This window comes from Microtus oregoni, unplaced genomic scaffold, assembly GCF_018167655.1.
Source record: "Microtus oregoni isolate MIOR12 unplaced genomic scaffold, Mior012 000042F_ref0000377, whole genome shotgun sequence".
Taxonomy (NCBI): Eukaryota; Metazoa; Chordata; class Mammalia; order Rodentia; family Cricetidae; genus Microtus; species Microtus oregoni.
In genome coordinates this window covers 16,476,795-16,496,210 of record NW_024543209.1, presented here as the reverse complement: position 1 = coordinate 16,496,210, position 19,416 = coordinate 16,476,795, and the positions used below count along the sequence as shown (strand labels likewise).

Sequence of the window (19,416 nt, the reverse complement as noted above, 5' to 3'; positions counted from 1 at the left end):
GAGCAGCACAGAAACACCAGGTATCTCATGTTAAGCAAAACAACATAAAGGACGTATGGGAGGGAGAGGATAAGGGTAATGCATGTGCCCTGGGATCGCAAGACATACAGAAATACTCATTTGCACACAAAATTACAGTTATGTGTATACCACACTGACACCCTAAGATTGCAAGAGAGCTGAAAATTCCAACCGAGTGAGCAGTGCCTTGCTCCTGGGATGGCAGTGACGCAGATACAAACAAACTCACGCTGCCAGTCACACAACAGCAGAGACTGCTGCGCAACCGTGGACACACAGTATTTGATAATGGAAACCGATCATCACTTACTGGCTTACACATTTACTATATTATACTCTGTGTGTGTGTGTATGTACATCTTCATGTGTGAGGGTATGTGGCAGTAAATATAAAAGCCAGAGACCAACCTTGGGATTTTTTTTTTTTTACATTTTTTTATTTTTACTTAAAGATTTCCACCTCCTCCCCCTCTTCCCATTTCTCTCCCCCTCCCTCTTCCCCTCCCTCTCCCTCTCCAGTTCAAAGAGCAGTCAGGGTTCCCTGCCCTGTGGGAAGTCCAAGGTCCTCCCCACTCCATCCAGGTCTAGGAAGGTGAGCATCCAAACTGCCTAGGCTCCCACAAAGCCAGTATATGCAGTAGGATCAAAACACAGTGCCATTGTCCTTGGCTTCTCAGTCAGCCCTTCTTGTCTGCCACGTTCAGAGAGTCCGGTTTGATCACATGCTCCATCAGTCCCAGTCCAGCTGGCCTTGGTGAGCTCCCATTAGATCAGCCCCACCGTCTCAGTGGGTGGGTGCACACCTTGGGATTTCTTAACTTGTCTTTTGAGACAGGGTCTTTTACTGGGATCAGGGGCTCACTGGTTATGCTGGCTGGCAGACCAATGCACTCAAGGAATCCTGCTATCTCAACCTTCCAGAGTTAGGATTACAAGTGTATGACACCACACTTGATATTTTTGTGTGGGTGCTAGGGATCTAAGTTCCTCATATTAAGGGAGTTACCACCTCTCCATAATTACACCTTCTATCAGTAATTTAAGTGTAGCCCCACTTAGATGGTAACCAAGTCTTCTGAGTGCATAAAGAGACCACAATAGGCGATAGTGTCTGGCCCTCTAAGCTTGTTAAATACAACCAGTGATGTTCAGCAAAGGCAGCATCCTCTGATGTCACATCTCACAATACACAATAGCAGGGGCAGCAGTGGGAGCGGTGGCAACAGTGTTACTTTGTGTTATATGTGATGAATGATAATGTCATTATTGGTAGGTGATGAAGGGCTTTTGTGGCTATCCAATGTAACACTATTTAAAATAGTAACAAACAGAACCAAAAATAACAGAAACCAAGTGAGAATAACTAAATACTTTCTGGCATATCCCAAGAGTGGCCACATAAAGAGTAACAAGCATCAGTATGCACTAGTAAGGAAAGATGTCTAACCTAGTTAGGTAAAATTTGCAAGTCAGTTTATATTCCTTTCATACTTTGTACAAATGGTTGTACTTTATAAAAATATATATATTTGTAAATGGATATGACATGGACAGACCAATCTTTTTATTGTTTCCCTCTGGACTAGCAGGTTGAATTTTCACCCCTCTTTCTACCTTCTTATTTTAAAAGAAGTCCTAAAACTAAGTAGTATCCGTGCGTTCCTTGGACAGCCAGTAGTACTTCCACTCCGAGGCCCACTCCAGAAAGGGGCCACCACAGCAGTACAATACTAATGGGGCCATTCAAATTTATTCTTCCTCTGATAAGCATAAAAATATCTGTAATTGTTCACTGGGCAGTATTACTTCCTGAGGTAAATTAATAAGTTTGTGTTCTACATTTATCAGCTTTTGGAACTCTGATTAACACAAAGCAATCTTCCAGAACAATAAACATCATTTCTAAGTCTGTAAGGTGTGATTAGCACCTCTTCCAAAGGGAGATCACTCTCAGGCTTAAGACCAAAGGAGACTGTGCCTTTCTTAAAAGGACAGCCAAGTGATGGCATTTTCACACACTCATGCAACAAAAGAAATGAAAACTGAAAGCAAGACTCCAGCCAGGGAGAGGGCTCAGCTGGAAAGGTGACAGTCACCAAGCCCAGGAGCCTGAGTCTCATCCCTCAAACCCACCAGATGAGAACCACACCCCCTACCTTATCCTCCAACACCCCCACCACACACAACACAATAAAATGAATGAAATTAAAATTCATCCCTTTGATAATCCAGTCACTAAGTTCTGACAAATAGTTACGAAACTCATTGATATTAAGACAGTATAGCTCTGTTTCTATTTCTTTACTCTGTTAAGTCAAGAGAAGAGGCCTCAGGCTCAGCCCCCAGGGCAGGCTTCAGGAGAGGCAGTAGTACTGGATCGAACTAGACTCTCAAGAATGGCAGATGTCTAAGGGTCACCTTCTCTGTACAGAAAGGCAAACCAAAACACTAAAATGAGAAGCCGATCCTGACACGCTGCAACAAGACCGGAAGCTAGAACTGAATACCACCTGCCTCCCTTTATGGCCCCTGCAGTAAAACCAATTACAAATGGCAAACTTCAAACTACTGCTGTGGCCAGAAGTTATTGAGTGCAAGCTGGGCAGAAAAAAGAGGAAATGCCATAGGTAGAGAGATCATTTTTAGAGAAACGGGGCACACTTGGATCGTGAAAGACCCTTATCGTCTTTCCTATGCATGGCCAAGACTGTCTTTTTAAAAGAAGAATGAACATAGGGTCCCAAACACCCCTTCTAATGTGGAGAAGGGAGCTATTATATTCATGTTTGAGGTTAGAGCAAAGTAAAGAATTTCTGCCGATCAGATTTGACCTTTTCTAAAATAAAGACCCAACTCATCATCATTAAAAAACAGAAACAAAAAACAAGAAACATTCCTCCCCCCCACCTTGTGGTACTGTGGTGGGTATGAGGGTCTTGTTCAAGCTAGACAAATATTCCACCACTGAGCTATCCGCCTAGCTCTTTTCTTTTTTGTGTATAAAGTAACCCTTAAATCAAAAGTTTAGGTTCTATGATTCTCACTTTAATTATACAATGGTAATGAATATGCAAACCGAATCTCAAAGCCGGGCAGTGGTGGCGCACGCCTTTAATCCCAGCACTTGGGAGGCAGAGGCAGAGGCAGGCGGACCTCTGTGAGTTCGAGACCAGCCTGGTCTACAAGAGCTAGTTCCAGGACAGTCTCCAAAACCACAGAGAAACCCTGTCTCGAAAAACCAAAAAAATAAATAAAAAAAAAATAAATAAAATAAAAAGTTTTCATACAAGGAACTGTGATGTTTATTTAATGCCTCTGTTTTTTCTAATGAACTGGGATGGGGCAGAAACTGCAGGGACATTTATCCTGAGGTTACTCTGTGCCAGGTTCCCAGCTGGGCGCTGTCCCATGTTCTACTGTTTCACTTCTTACAATATCCTTAAATACCCAACTACCAAAGTGTAAAGAGAGCCACCATTCCATCTCCACAGACACCTTGTGTGCTTGGCTGGCAATCTGATTACACATATAAAGATTTCAATGGGGGCAGATAAAAGAACAGTTAAGAAATTAAAATAAGAAAAAACAATGGTCAAACAAACACACGGTTCGACCTGTGGCTGTCATTTAGGAGTTGGAAGCAGCAGTCCAAGGTCATCTCTGAATGTGTTTTGTGCTCAAGGACAGCCTAGGCTACATTAAACTTTATCTCCAAACTGGGGGGTGGGGGTAGTCTCCAGACACAGGAAGCACTTGTATGTTGACTGATGAAAACCCGATGAGAGACCAGTCATTTCTGTTATCAGAAACCATCTCAGTCATCTCACTTAAAGCATGGTTGGTCCATACAAGGAAGAGATGACAAAGTGTCGCCATTTTGAACTACCTTGACACACCCAGCTTTGCAAACTCTGATGCTAGAATCGCCACACGAGCAACGCTGACTTGATACCACAGAACAACGCTATGGCCCAATCAAAGCCCTGGGTTCTCCCCAGGTCTCTTCCCCCAAACACTGACTCCTAGACCAGTTATCAAAATAACCTGTTGGCCCTGACACCCAAGTTTTTGACTCAGTAGGCCCTGGGGTCCTACATGAAAACATTCCCAACAAGTTCCAAAGTGATAGTGATGGTTTGTGGTCCCTCATCACGAGGCACAAGCCATGAGATGCATCAGAAACAATACCAGCAGTGGGTGTTTATTACAGGGCAAATTGTTCATTAGCTGTAAGGCCACATGAGGACAAGGGATTCTATTGTTCTGCCACTGCTGTGCTCCTAATATCCAGAAGGTGACACGCTGGTCACTTCATCATACCTGCCAATTAAGTTAAATAACTCAGTACACCCAGTGGCTGACACTGCCACCTAGGGAAGGCAAGCAGGAAGAGTAGCTGCTGACTGCTGGTGGCCTGGATGCCTGCAGAGTAACAATGACAAGGACTTCAGCGTGTTCAGGCACAGGCAAAGCGGCGATCACAACTGCTGCTTGCGATCCTTATTCCGAGCCGTGTAGGAATGTCAGGAGGAGACAGGCCATCGAGGGAAGGTATATGTCCAGACTTCCAAACTGTGAAGTGGGGGAGCTGGGCTTAAAAAGTGGAACAGTTGATCTGAGCGAGCCTCTCTTAACAGTGTAGCTAAGTCAATGGTAAATGTAAAACTTATTTCTCCAAACTGCAGATTCTGAACCTTTATTTTCAGAGTTACAGTAAATTAATATTATGCTGGTCATAAAACAGAGAGCTTTAGCCAGACACACAAATACCATCTACCAGGAGTGGGAGCAGGAGGCTAGAGCTGTGGTGTTCTGCAGGGCGGCTGGGCATTTCCAAGTGAAAATTCAATAAGGAGCCATTTGCTTGCAAATGTATGCCACTTAAAATATATTAAAATATTAAAACTATATGTACACACACACACACACACACACACACACGATCAGGAGATAATTTAGTTGGTAAAGTGCTTACCATACAAGGTGGAGAACTGGAGTTCCAGTCCCAGAACCCGAAAGCGAGGTATGGAAGTGCATGCTTGTTACCCTAGCTCTAGACAGGTGGATCCCTGAGGATTAACAGCCAGCCAAGGCAGCCAGCCTACTTAACAAGTTCTAGGCCAATGAGGGGCCCTGTCTTAAAATTTTAAAAAGGGAGTTGACACCTGAGGAACGACACCCGGTTTGTCTCTGCCTTCCACATGCACATGCACATGCACACACATCAATACGTTTACAACAATATTTATAGCATCTATAGAAGGGATGCACATATGATCGATCACTGTATCTTTCTTTTCTTCAGTGGTTCTCAATCAGTGGTTTTGCTCCCAGGACATTTAGCAATGCCTGGAGTCAATGTTGATTATGACATCTGCCAGGATGCTGTTGGCATCTAAGAGCACGGAGGTCAGACATACAAAGAATCCAAAATGCACAGGACTGTCTTCTTCAACAAAAAAAGTATACGGCAAGATGTTAACAGGGTTAAGAGCCTACTCTATTTTAAACCTTTCTAAGGCTGCTTTGGGAGCCTCCCTGGGCCTCCAAGTTCAGATGCCTGAGAAACATGACTGCTATTTCCCTCACCACTTTGTACATTATTTTCATCATTAGAGAACACCACTCCTGTCTACTGAGGCCACAAAGACAATCAATCACCTCCTGAACTCCCCAGAGTAGCAGGACGCACACACAATGAAGTACTGTACATAGCTTGTTTTCCTGGAAGGTTAGGCCAAAATTGGACACTTCCTACCTTGGGAAGTGGAGGGTGCCATGAAGTACAAACCGTGTTTCCTATCAACACTATCTCACTTAATCCGGCTGACCAGCCAATGAGATCGGATCACTATTTTAGGTAAGTGTGTCTCACCGATTTAACTGGTGAAAGGTCACATACTGGTGAGTGGGAAAGCATGTTTCTAGAGTCAGACTGCTAAGCCCCACGCTCCTACCATACCCCACTACTGTGTCATGGGTCTGCAAGGCCGAGAGCTCACTTTAAAGACGATTCCCTGAACCAGGGTGTCTGAGATGCTAACAAGCAGGGCAGTAACAAGAAGCTCTGGAAGCCTTATGACATCACCAATGTGACAGGTACACACTTTGCTACCCAATATAGCAACAAAATCAGTCAAAATTCAAGGAGTGCTGTAAACAGGCTTCAACATGGTTAAATATTTTTAAAAATTAATTGTAGATATTTAGAATCTTCTTGGCTCTATTCTCCAAAACACCCTCAGCATTTAAAAATTTTAATTTGGCGGAGCATAAAAGTTTTGAGGCTATTTTCTTCCTTATTGGCAAAATCAAAAGAACACAGCAAATTCTGAAGAAAGGGGCCACACTGGTCTCAGTTGTAATCACACGACCTGTCCTTACCAATGCCACTCCCCTGTTGGCCCTGTGCTTTTCTGACACAGCAAAATCGAGCCTCTCTGTCCAAGCAGCTGAGTGGCCAGGTGCACACCTGGTCAAGCATCACAAATCACATCTGATGGTTTTTGTCTCTGGGAATCCTGACAGTACTGACCCCTCCCCCATCAAATCAACCTGATGATTCTATCACCGAGAAAAGCAAAACAACGCAAGCTTTCTGTGCTACTACACCCATGTGGTTTCCCTCCAAAAACTAGAAAGACTAGTTGTTGGCCTGTGGTTTCTGAGCAGTATATAGCCTCTGTACCAGAGTGACAAATATTTCCAGGGCTCGGCCCCAGAACCTTGGAAAGCACATAACAAACATTCCTCGCCACCCTCCGGTACTCTCTCCACACAGCACTTCCTAGGGTTGAGTTCAGCCTCAACTTCTCTTCCGCCCCAGGAGTTAAATATCTTGAGCCAAAGATTTTTAATTTTTCCCTTCTCTTTGCTTCTTCCAGTTATTCCAATTCTGCAGTACCCATGTCCTCAAAGACACACCCTAGCTCTCTTTTAATTCAAGTCCAGTTTTCTGTTCATTGGGTTATCTGTTCCCAGCAGAACAGAGAGCCTGCAATTAGACTAAACCGCTCAAGGCAGGGCATCCAGCTGGGGTCGGTGCCTGGACACAGCAAACTCGCCCAGTTTGACCTCCCAAGCTTAGATCCTCAGTCATTGGCAAACTCCCTGTAACACTGGGTTTTTATGTGGGATCTGTGTACTCGTGGAGGTAAAGGCACGTGACTGGATGCACGCAGAAGTCAGTCTGGCATCAGGTGCCCTCCTTGACCACTCTCCACTCTATTTGGTCTTCCTCCACTTCTTTCGGACTGGGTCTCACTGCATAGCCTGGAGGGCCTGGAATTCAGACATGACCACCTCTCCCTTCTGAGTGCTAGGACGAAGACAGGGGACACCATACCCAGGTCTACCTTGTTTCTTGAGACAGGCTCTCACAGAGCCTGAAGCTGGACTGGCTAGACAGTGAACTCCAGGGATCAACCTCCAGGGATTGATTTCTGCCTCTCCAGAGCTGGGATTCAGACATGTGCTACCATGCCCAGGACCCTTTGGGCTTTGGGAACGATCATTGGATGGTTTGCTTTGCAGTGACCTAGAAATCCAGAAGCTGGTACTGACACAGTAGGCGCAAACAAAGGTCTTCAAGGCTGTTCTTTTCTACAATGGACGATGGGTTGAGCATCATATATTCTATACAAGACTCTTGCCAGCTCGAGAACCTTAACCTGCACTCTCGGCTGCCTACACATTTCGCAAGATCAGATGTCAAGCTCCCGACTAAGGGTAGGGATGGAACCTGGAGATCTTTACCTGGATCAAGTGCCTCAGGCTAAACTGACCACAGGTTGGACATCTCTAATCTGAGAATCTCGAAAGACTTTAAGAACCTGAAACTTTCTGAGTGCCGCCATGTCTCCACAAGTGGAAAATTCCACTTCATAAAATGGTTCCCTGCACAAAACTAGCAAAAGCAATGTATAAAATGACCTCGAAGCTGCGGCAACAGCACAAAGGGTGTTCAGACCGAAGTCTCACTCCTAAAATCATCTCATTACTTATATGCAAATATCACTGTATTAAAAACAAACAAGCAAACGAACAAATCCCAACCTGCCAGGTAGGGCATTTTCCTGTAATCCCAGCACTTGGGAGGTGGAGGCAAGAGTCAGGGTCACCCTCGAGGACAGTTAAGTGAAGGCTAGCCTAAGCAGTAAGTGATTGTCTTAAAGTCCCAAACAAACACCTCTGTCCCAAGCACTTTGGATAAAGGTTATTCGACCTGCAAAGGTAAAACACTAACTTCTTTCCTTTGGACGGGTAACTTTGGTTTCCTGCTATGTACTTTAACCCAATGCCAGGCCACAAATGATAAAGAAGAAATAAGCTGAGACTTGGGGCCAGGCTCCTTGGGTTTAATTTTGGTTGTCCCACTTCTTGTCAGGGCCCTAAACCAGCCCCTTAACCCCTGACAGCCGGCTTCCTCCCGCGTGGAACAAGGATGGAAATGACACCCACTTCGTAGGTTGCCATGCAGATAACGTGCTAAGGCGAGGAAGGCACTTAGTCTCCTGCCCTGAATGCCCACAGGCACTCTGTAAACACTGGCTATTATTATCCCACAGACCATCGACTGCGGAGTGGCAACCCTTAAGCCAAATCTGGCCTAGAGACCTATTTTGTTTGGCCTGCACATTTTCCTTTTCAATCAAACCAACATTTTAAAACTGGTAAATTTTTAGACTAGGTTGGATGTCTGGCAACACACAGGAGAGCCTTGGCCTCTGGCATCCACAACGCAAGGGGAAGGCCCTCGCAACCCTTGTGATAACACCCAGCTTCTCTGTAAGCACAGCTCTGCCTGACGTACCCATACCTCCAATTTGTCCTTAACCCCACTTTTTCAGTAAAGCAACAATCCCTATTCTAGACCATTTTTTTGTTGTTGTTTTTTGAGATAGGGTCACATTAGCCCAGACTGACCTTGAACTCAGTAATTCTCCTAAGTCCTTCTAGCCCAATTCTAACGCATCCAACTGTCTCCTTATCCCCATATTGACCAGTCCAACTGGTGCCCCTCATGTCAACCAACCTCCTGCTTCCTACCAAGGGTTCAAGTCTCCCCAGCCTAGTCAAGGATGTCCAATAGGCGGCATATTGAAATTGTCGTGGCATTAGAGAAGCTTAAACCACAGGGTCTAAGAGGCAGCACATTTTGACACTGTCTGGGTCATTTAAAGAAAGAAAAAAGGACACATCTGTATCTTATCCTCAGAGACTGCTAATCAGGATAGGGCCCAGGTATCTCAAAATCTTTTTGTGTCCTGGGAGATACTTCTTTCTAATTTAAAGATAGGGTCTCATGTAGCCTGGGTGGCCTTAAACTTAATATACTGCCCAAGTTTTTATCTTCCTGCTTCCACTTCCCAAATCTTGGGATTCAAGGTGTACGTCACCGTGCCCAAATTTACCCAAGAACATTTTAGGGTATGCATGGATGCGCTCTGAGATCAGCCATTGCAGGAACCACGGCCACTGGTCCTGAAAATCCAGTGAAGTCTAAAGAATGTCGATCGCTCTCTAGTGCTTCCTGTCTGCATCATACAAAGGGCTACATGAGTCTTGTTTTCTTCTTTCCGACTCCTTTTAGCCCTGCCTGCAGATCGACTTGTATTTAAAGTTTGTCTCCCCAAACAGATTGCAAATTCAAGAGTGGGCAGATGCCCCAACACATCCTTCTTTCTTGTCCCAGCAGAGCTAACGGGGTGCCAAGACCACTGAGGCAACTAATGACAACGCCTCTTCTCAAACAGTCCTACAATCAAAAAGACCTGCAGAGAGCACCTGGAGAGCCAGCTACCCCATCACTGGGCGGGAAGGTTTGTAAAAGCCAAAAAGGATATAAGGAAGACTGGATGCGCCAGGAAAGACAGAAGTCACTCAGGGAAGCGGTCTGAGGCTTGGAAAGTCAGGGGGTACTCTGTGTGAACTTTCTTCAGGTGGACTGGAAGGACCAATGAGAATGGGGCAGGGCAACAAAAGGAAAAAAGGTCACTCTGGAGTGACCAATGCTCCAGAGGGCAACCTATGTCCACTCAAAACACCCACAGGGGGTACACGCCCCTCCCCGTAGGAAAGCAGGGAAAACAAGGCAGGGAAAGTCAAACCAAGATTTTACCATACCCCAAAGCCAGGGAAAGAGCTGCAAGTCTCACCCCTAAGAAAGAGAAGCGGGGAGTAGAGAGCACAGGAAGAGTGTGTGGCAGCACGGATCTGTGATCTCAGGGCCAACAAGACTCAGTTGCAACTAGATAAAGAACCAGAGGCCAGCCTGGGCTACCTGAGACCATCTCAAAACCAAAACCAAACACAGAGTGATGAGAAGAAATGGCTCAGAGGGAAACTGAGAGGCCTCTGGTGAGCAAGACACATTTTCTCGGCCCTCATGTACGTATCCAAGGAATCTCTGAATCTCCAAGTTAGAGACACCCCGGTTTCTGAACTAGCCTCAGACCATGGCTTACTGCACAGACATGAAGTTATGTTAACAGCGCAATTTGCATTCCTCGTGCCGTCTCACCAACAAGTTCCATCGGAGAAAGAAAGCTTTCATTCATAACAGCATTACTGATTGTACTATGACAATAAGAAACTTATTCTTCTTTCTCCTCCTGAGTCAATGAGCAGCTCTGAACACAGTAACAAAGACCAGGGGCCCAGTGACAGCACTTAGGCAACATCCACGGTAGGATGCGATACACTCCTTCCCCTTCCAGACACCAGCATTCTTAGAGGGGCAAATGGTGTGAAATGAACACTATCGGGCAGTGGAAAGAAACCAAGTCACCGAATACAGTACGAGAGATGGCCACAAAGGGCCTGGCAACTCTATTACACCTCTGTGGGACACTGGCTTAAGCACTTCCCAGGCAACAACTGATTTCATCTTCTTCCCCCTTATGAATACTCCCCCACCCCAGAAGGATGAGCCAATGAAGAGAGTAGCAGACGGTGGAAGCAGAAAAGGAACCCAGGCCCTGTAGCCTCCATTTAAGTTTAGACCTAGCTGTTTCTCATATGCCTTTTAGGAGAGCATTGCTTTTCTACTCAACACACAGTCTTTGCACAAAGAGAGATCAAATGCCGAAGGGCAGAGGTGATGGTGTCAGACTTAAGGATGTTGTTTTGCTTATGTCTCCCCAAAAGCCCCACCACACGAAGGAGTGAAACATACAGAGTCTGTGTTCACTGCCTACACCCAGGAGTTCATAGCCACACGTAACAGATGCGAAAGAACAGGATAGAGCCGCTCTCAACAGTCACCCAACAGCATGCAAGAAGAACGACAAGGTTCTCCAGGGCAGACTGGCAAGAGCTGGCAGGGAAGGCCAAGGGCATTCACCTCCTCCAGCCATCAAATGTGCTTCCAGAGGAACTCAGCTTCACTGATAACGGGGCTCTCATCAATTGCTACTCATGGTTCACAGGAAGTCAGTCCTCATGCACACAGGGGACCTTCCTGGCTTGCGGATTACAGATAAATAGATACCCCTGTCCCAGGGCAGGCTGTGAGCTGCAACCATGTTGGATTATGTTTCACTTTCCAGCTTCAGAGCTTGAAGCAATTCTATTTTTAAGCTTTCTCAGTTCCACAAGTAAAATAAGGTCATTTTAAGGAAATGAGCTTTGGCTTTTGACGACTTCCTCTGAAAGAGTTAACTGATCGGCGGCTTTGACACATCAGAAATCTTCCTGGCGCTAACCACAGAGGAAGAGCCTCTTGGTCAATGGTACAAGGCAAAGGCCCAGGGAACCTTGTAAAACTCTTGTCTGTCACTCAGGATGGTTCAGGACAACACTTCCCATGATGTCCCTCTCCCAAGAAAGTTTCAAAGATCCTTTTAGGCTGTTGTTGGTTAAGTAAAATAATCTCTCCTGGGACACCAGAAATGTCACATCCAATGAATAATTCAAATATAAAATCAAGTTGTTTTTTTTTTTTTTTTTAAAAATTGCTGTCACTATTTAGGAAATCCTGTCATTCCTTTCCATTTAAAAGTCCATTTCACTGAGTCTCTACAGTAGCCTTGATTTTTTAGTGTCTCTGGGAATAAGTTGGGACCTCAGAGTTGGTGGTTCAAAGTGCGTGTCTTCAATGAAACCCCAGTATAACTGCTTCTGAGGGAAACTTAAGTATTCACACACCTATGCCTCCCTTGCAGGGCATTAAGTCAGCTAGCTAGCCCTCTTCTCACTGAAGAGTTGATAAGGCAAGGATCTCCAGTTTCACTTCTGGCCTGCCCCCTGCTGCCTGGTGACCTTGGCTGAGTAACTTAACTGCGGTGGCCTGTAACAGTCACCTGCAAAAGAAGCGGGTTTGGATAGTTCTGGCCTGCAAGCATAAACACAGAATATTGTATACATAATAAATAAATAAATAAATAAATAAATAAAAAAAAAAAAAAAAAAAAAGAACTACACTTTATAAACTCCCAGGTTATGATTCCAGAACCATCATATTTATCAAGTCTCGGATATGCTAATCTGAAATACCGTCGTCAAGTCATATGAATGCTGCACAGACACTACGAATGGCCACAAACAGTTGGGCTACCTTACCAAGTCGGTCAGTCATTCATTATTATCTTCCGGATTCAACCAGTTATCACCCCACTGTCTTCAACCTCAAGCTCAGGTAGCTCCTGCCTTACATTATAAAGCACAACCTCAGCCTGGTACTCAAGGTCTCCAGCAAAGTCAAGTTTATGGGGACCTATGGATTCCATCCTGGCTTTAACCACATCTTCGAAGTTGCAGGTAACTGTGGCCACAAGACCGACTCCCATTAAGGCTAGCAGGGTGGAAACACATTCTTACAACTTAAATATTTGAGAGGAACGTTTGAAGGAAAAAGTATGAGATGAAGATAAACTGAACACCCCACCCACTGGAAAGTCACCTAAATAATCCTGCTGTGTTAACCCCACCTTGCCAGTTTCTTGAGTGGCTGCTTTCTAGTGACTAGCTTCTGCAGTAAGCCTCTTCTCTATGTGACATCATTTTCCCAGTCATTCTTAGAAGGCACACAGGATGGGGAGAAGGAAGGCCCTACATCTGTGGTTTCCTATACATAATACTTTCCCATTTATCTCGTCTTCGTAGTCCCATGAAGTATAACTGGGCGGGGGCTCTTCAGCAATTGTAAACACAGTCCCTGAACCATCATTTAACTGCTAACAACCATGAAAATGCACACCAAACCATATACTTTGCACCTCAAAGAATTCAGGGATGTTCCCCTCAACACAGGGACGAAAACTGGCATCGTTCCTCCTTGCACTACTTCAGGTAGCTTCACAGACCTTGGGGGACTCGGTATACTAAGTAAATGATCTCCACCCATCCTGATTAAAGTATCACTAAAAAGTAGATGGGTAAAAAGAATTGGAGCTGGCTAGCTTGGGACAATGTTTATAGCAAGTCATATGGACTATTTATAAATTGGGGTAAGTTGGAGAAAACAGCCAATTGGAAGTGTGTGTGTGTATGTGTGTGTGGTCTCACTGAAGACAGCATGAGAAACGGTAAGGGGAAACTACTGGGTTTTATTTCTAAGACACCAAATAGTGCCCCGCCTCCCACCAGTCTTTCAGCCCCCAGGTGTTAGTATTTATTCCTAAGACCAGAGTAGATATTCTTTTCCCAAGTTAACTTTACACAGCACGTCATTAAACCCCTAAACTCCGCAGACTCTGTCCTTCCTCCAAGTATTATACAAGGTGGCGATTTTTAGAAAAATACACATTGAAAAAAAAAATCCTTTCCTGTTCTCAAGCTTGGGTGCTTTAGCTCAGTTTAAGGGTGCTTTGTTGCCAGGGACGATTAGGGTGGCGCCCTCGGGACTGATTATAGTGGAGCTATTTGTACTGCCCACGTCTGGGCATTGCCATTATATTAAAACTTCCATTTTGGGGTATGTTGTGACTAAAAATTCTCTCCCAGCTTCAACTTGGCATCAACCATACATCTCAGCAGAAGCAAGATTATTGCATACAGAACCACAGGAACCCACATTTTTCTTCTTTCAGACTTGCTCAGGAAAAAAGACCCTGCTGAAATGCATGTGCAGTCCTTCATTCTCAGATGAGGTTTTTAGGCGTGCAGGGCTCTTTCGAAGGACAGTATAATCAGAAGGCTGCTAGGACTGAATTAAAGCAAATCTGACGTGATAGGCTACCGCCTCTTGCATTAATAGATCCTCCATTTCTGGAAGAATGAAATGGCATGCTCCTTAAGAAAACTTACGATCATTCTGCTCATATAGGTAAACAAAGGGACAGTATGTGTGCAGTCCCAGAGTTATAAAAATACTTGATTTATGAATGCTAATTTTACGGAGCAGCTACTATTTGCCAGGCTTTGTGCTTAAGGATGGTACATCCATTATATTACTTGAAAAAGCCTCAAAGTTAGCATTATTGTCCTATTTTATAGAATAATGGACAATTCTGACAGATTACTTGTCTTCTGTCTACAAGCAGACAGAATGTAAATAAAGGCAGGAGGCTACAGTTAGTGAGAAGGCAAGTCACTTGCTCTGTCAAGTTCTTAAATGTTTGGGGAAAGAACTTGAAGGTGGACCCAGGTGAGTCTACAATTCTATAATGTTTGGATGATCCCATCTTTGTTCATTCTCTACACCTTCCCAACCTCCAAGCTTAGGGGAAAATATCAATAGGATTCCCAAAGACATGGTGGTGGATGTCTTCAATCTCGGAACATGGGTACTTGAGGCAAGATCAGGAGTTCAAGGCTATAAGAGACCTTGCCTCAAAAAACAAAATAAATTTCAAGCTAACTGGAAGCCCACAAAAATACTGCTTAAAAAAAATAAATCAAACTTTGCCTGCAATACTGAGGACTTTGTATGTGCTTGGTAAGATAAACTTCGTACCCCTCCCAGAAGATACAGCATTGAAAGTGTAGATTAACCAGTGATTCAGCATACATTACAATCTTATATAAAATGACTTCTGAATATGTATAAGAAGCATTTATATTCCTACAATGAAACATTATTTTTGAGTATCCAAATTCAAAACAACCTATATTCCTGGAATAATAACTTCATGGCAAGGATAATAAAGTTTAGAAATAACTTGGAAAATGATGAGACCATTATTTTTATATTTTCAACACTTAACTACAGTGAACTACATATAAATTTGGTTAGCCAGCCTTGGTGACCTAGTCCAACAAATAGTCTTAAGATTCTTTTTTAAAAGAGCAATTTAGTAGTCTCACAATTTCCTATTATCAAAAAATAACTTTCCCTGAAAATCTGAATCTAATCCAAGAAGCATATCAATAGCCAGTTGTTTCAGGTTATTTATGATATAGGAAGCGATTGTGTAGGGGAAATAGGCTTACTGTATGGCCATGCATGTTTAATCAAGTCGGCAAAATTATTTACTGCTAATAAAAGCATGGAATATTCTGTGCCTGAGAATCTAGCACACTGGATACAGTATGTGTAAGCAGGTACTGTACTCGGCTTCCCCCCTGCTGGCAGACCCTAGTCACTAAAAGGATGAACCTCTTTCACTGGGACTGTATCGCACATCCCCACTAAGTATCTCCAGGCTGGAAAGCACTAAAGATCCAATCCAAAGCCAAATTATGAACAGAAAGGGAATTTCTAAAAATTATTTATCTACCCACTCCATCTCCCAAAGTCCCATATATGTGCACAGACTTTCTTAAAAGACCCTAGCAAAATATTGATTGTGCAAAACAAACACATCGAGACCTAAGACTAGATGAGGTCCCTGACTGGTATTATACATGCAACCACAGATATGAGTCCGGGTGGGTTCGAGCCCGGTCTGGGCCAATCCTCAACACGAGGGTGAAGACAGGAGGCATGGAGGAAGGAATGCAGGAGAGAAAGGAAGAAGGGGAGACCTCGGGGCCACACTTCTTTCTAGTAGCAACAAAAAGGGAAGACGCATACTGACCTAAATCATCTCTCAAAGGCGCTTTATAAATTACAGGGACAAAGGGAGGGGGTGGCGGGTGGCCTGGGAACCCCACAGACACCCTACCCTCTGACCCGCCCCCTCCCCCTTCAGCACAAGGGAAGCAAGACAGAAAGCAGCTCAACTCGGCCACGGGCGTGAAGCCCTCATCTGGGTTTCAATTGCCCATCCGTCCACCCCCCAAAAGAAACACACGTAAACACTATACCCACCCCGGGGGCGGCCACTCCCGCCCCGGGGCTCCTAAAAGCGGAGGCCGGGGATTTACTTAGTTAGATTTTTCTTGCTTACTCATTTCCCTCAAGCACCCAACCCCCCGTTCCCACTCCAAAACCCCGCTCGGTTGCCTATCCTCCGACTCGGGGCCCCCCGGGGATCCCGGGTCCCCGCGGCCGTGGCTCGGGCCCCCGCGCGGTCCGGGTCACTAACCTGCTGCTGTAAGGGCATTTCCGAAAGCAGCCTGGCTCCGGGGGAGGTGGGGGGCCGGCTGGAGAGGGGGCCCGAGGCCGAGCGGAGCGGCGGCGCCGGGCGAGGGCGGGCGCCGTGGGGGGGGTGGGGACGGGAGAGGGAGGGTGGCGGTGCTGGGTGCGAGGGCGCCGGGACCGTCCCAGGCCTGGGAGCCGGCGAGCAGGAGGAAGTGGGTGCCCCCTCTCCCCCTCCAGCGCCCCCTCCCGCCGCCACCTCCTCCCCAGTCACAGGCGCGTCCTCCGCGCACGTGTGCGAAACGTCACCGGCGGGTCCCGGAGAGAAGGGACAGATCCTGGCGGCGGGACGGGAACCCGGCTGCCCCCGCCCTCCGTCGCCGGGGGGCGGGGAGGGGGACAGGGCGGGGAAGGAAGGGGCAAGGGGAGAGGCGGGTCAAGGGCAGGCCCGGGGCCCGGTAAGCAAGGCCCCGGCGCTCCGGCCACGCGGGCGCCGCCGCCGCCACCGCGGAGATGCGCCCAGGCCGGAGCACCCGCCCGCCGGCCCCTAGTCACAGACAGCGCGAGCCCTGGCCCACCCGTGGATCGCAGCTCCACCTCCCCCACCGCGATACCCCTCCACCTCCCAGATCCCCTTTGTTGCCGGGAGCTAGGTCCCCAAAGGTGCCAGGCACTGGAGCCCGTACGCTCGGAGCACGCCTGTGGGACCCCCGGGAGCCCAGGGGTAGCAGAGGCCGAAGGGGAGGCAGACACGGCTCGGGTCCCCTAGTTTACAAACCCTGGGGTCCCCCACTCTCCAGTGCACTACTCCCTCCCCCACCCCCTTCTCCATCCGGGGCGTGACCCCTTCCTACGCCCGAGTAAGAGGAAGCTTCGAGTTGCAGGGGAGGGGAGAGTGGGGGTAGGGAAAAGTGCAGGAAAAGAAGGGGGGGCGCGAAAAGTTTTGGAGTGTTGAATGAGGTTCGCAAAGAGGGACTCCCCACTGTCCCGCGCGCCTGCCCAGGCCCCCAGGTCCTCCCAACGTCCGCAAGGAAGCACCCCAAGTATAACAATAAGCACACGCTGGAGGGACAGCACCGAGGCCCACGATGCTCAGCCTCGCGCTCACGCAGCCACCGCTCCCGGGAGCCCGCCTCCCACCTGGGCTAGGGACCTTGCGGAGGGAGGGTATTACCGGAGGGCCGCCGCCGCCGCCGCGTCCTGGTGCTGGTGGTTGCTGCAACAGCCCGGCTCTGCTGGAGGGTCCTTGTGGCGTGGTGTAGAGGAGGCTGCCGGCGGCCGGCTCCGCGCCGGGGACACTGGGGAGAAGGGGGCCGGCGGCCAGGGTGCCGCTTTGGAGGGAGGTGGCACAGGACGTGGTGGAAGGGTTCGTAGTGAGGATCTGGATGTACGTGCCCGGGGCGGCGGCGGCGGCGAAGCCGGGGCTGGCTAGCAGTGCCCTTTTGTCCATGGAGGCTGCAGCGGCGGCGGCGACAGCCGCCCCCTCCCCACCCCCGGCGGTCACCAGGTACTGCTCCAGGGCGGGCTGGATCCCCTTTCTCATCTCTCGCTCCTGCTCTTTTTTAGTGTTACGATATATTAACGTATTGCTTTCAATTTCTTTATTATTTGCAGTCGGAGTTTCCAAGTCTCTCCTTCTTGCCTCCCCTCCCGGCGCTTCCGAACCCTCTCTCTCTCTTTTCTTTTTTATTTTTCCGCACCGCACAGGTCCCGGGGCCAAAAATAATCGGGGGTCTGGAGAGAGGAGGGTCCCGGCCGCTTGGATATCAGGCCCCGAGGGGAGATGGAGGCGTCGGGGGCAGCCGATGCAACGGATTGCGAGGCGGCGGCGGCAGCCCGGGTGCTGCGGCCGGCAGCTGAAAAATGGCTCCAGGAAGCTGCTGCTGACAATGAATGAAGGGATACGGTTTACGCGCCAAGGTCCTCCCGCGAAACTCAGATTTCCCGCCGGCTTTTCAAACCATATTTGCATATCTCCTCCCCTCTGCCCGCCGAGGACTGTTCCCACAGTCCATTGGATCCCTGTCGCCTTACTTGGGTACCAATCCTGGAGCGAGGTCGCCACTGGCCGGTTTCCATTGGTCCCTATACATCATGGTTACCGGGGTGACCCGGGCTCTATTTGCATAGGCCAGCCTGATTGGCTGGAAGCAGAGCAGGCTTCTTAGGAGGTGGAGCAAAATCCTACTCTCCCACGGAAAGCCACGCCTCTCCCAGGCCCCTCCCGAGGGGCTGGCTCTGGTGACCTGGGCAGGGACTCTGCCTCGCAGACGCAGTGTGGAGATAATCTTGAGCGCAAGTTTCGGTTTTGGAGATTGTCAAGGTGACACCCTCGGGGACTCCTTTTCCTTTAACCAATCAGTGTAGTGAGTGAAGAACTGCTAGTGATTCTCACAAATACGTGTCAAAGGCAAGTTGGACCCGGCCTGGCAGGTGGAAAACTGAGCCCTTTAAATCCTGGGTTTCTTCCTTCCTGAATTCCAACCAATGGCGCGAGAGCGGATCCGGAGGCTAGGGCTGATAGACAGAAGCATGTGGGCAGACAGAACCGTGGGGGTAGGAGGTTCAGCTGACGCGACTGCAGGCCCACTTTAGTTCATATTCCAGAGCATTCCTGGTAGGCTTCATGATTAGCCCGAATTGGGTTTAAGTAAAAATTAACTCTTTTGTACAGTGAACTCGTACAGCAAGTATAGGTTGCAGTCTAACAGACACCCTCTCTGGCCCAGAAACACCTAGGGGAGCTAATCGGGGCTAACCTAGAACTGATCTCCGGGTTTCTAATCCGCCATGCAGTAATCCGAAGGACAGGCTTTTATGGTGACGTGGGACTGCCAGAGAAAGCTACAACCCAAACCTAACCTAACCTATTTTAAAAGAGAGGGAAAATGTGTGCATATATGTGTATATATGTAAATCAGAAAATGCCGTCAGGAAAAATGAAAAGGCTGTCCAGCTGACTTCCGCACTGAAGCAAATACTCATTAAAACAA

At 47.4% G+C, this 19,416-nt stretch overlaps 1 protein-coding gene across 3 annotated transcripts in view; it reads right to left on the bottom strand.

The window, feature by feature from the left end:
- The window catches only part of E2f3 (E2F transcription factor 3), an 83,735-nt gene extending 64,609 nt beyond the window's left edge, over positions 1-19,126 (bottom strand). For 2 of the 3 annotated variants that reach the window (XM_041632892.1, XM_041632893.1), the window contains exon 1: positions 17,598-19,126. In XM_041632892.1, coding sequence (XP_041488826.1) covers positions 17,598-18,395 — 798 coding nt within the window. In that variant the 5' untranslated portion in view covers positions 18,396-19,126. Of the gene's footprint in view, positions 1-16,430; positions 16,540-17,597 lie in introns of those variants that run through there. The other variant, XM_041632894.1, reaches the window with a different exon arrangement.
- Between the last annotated feature and the right edge of the window lie 290 nt (positions 19,127-19,416).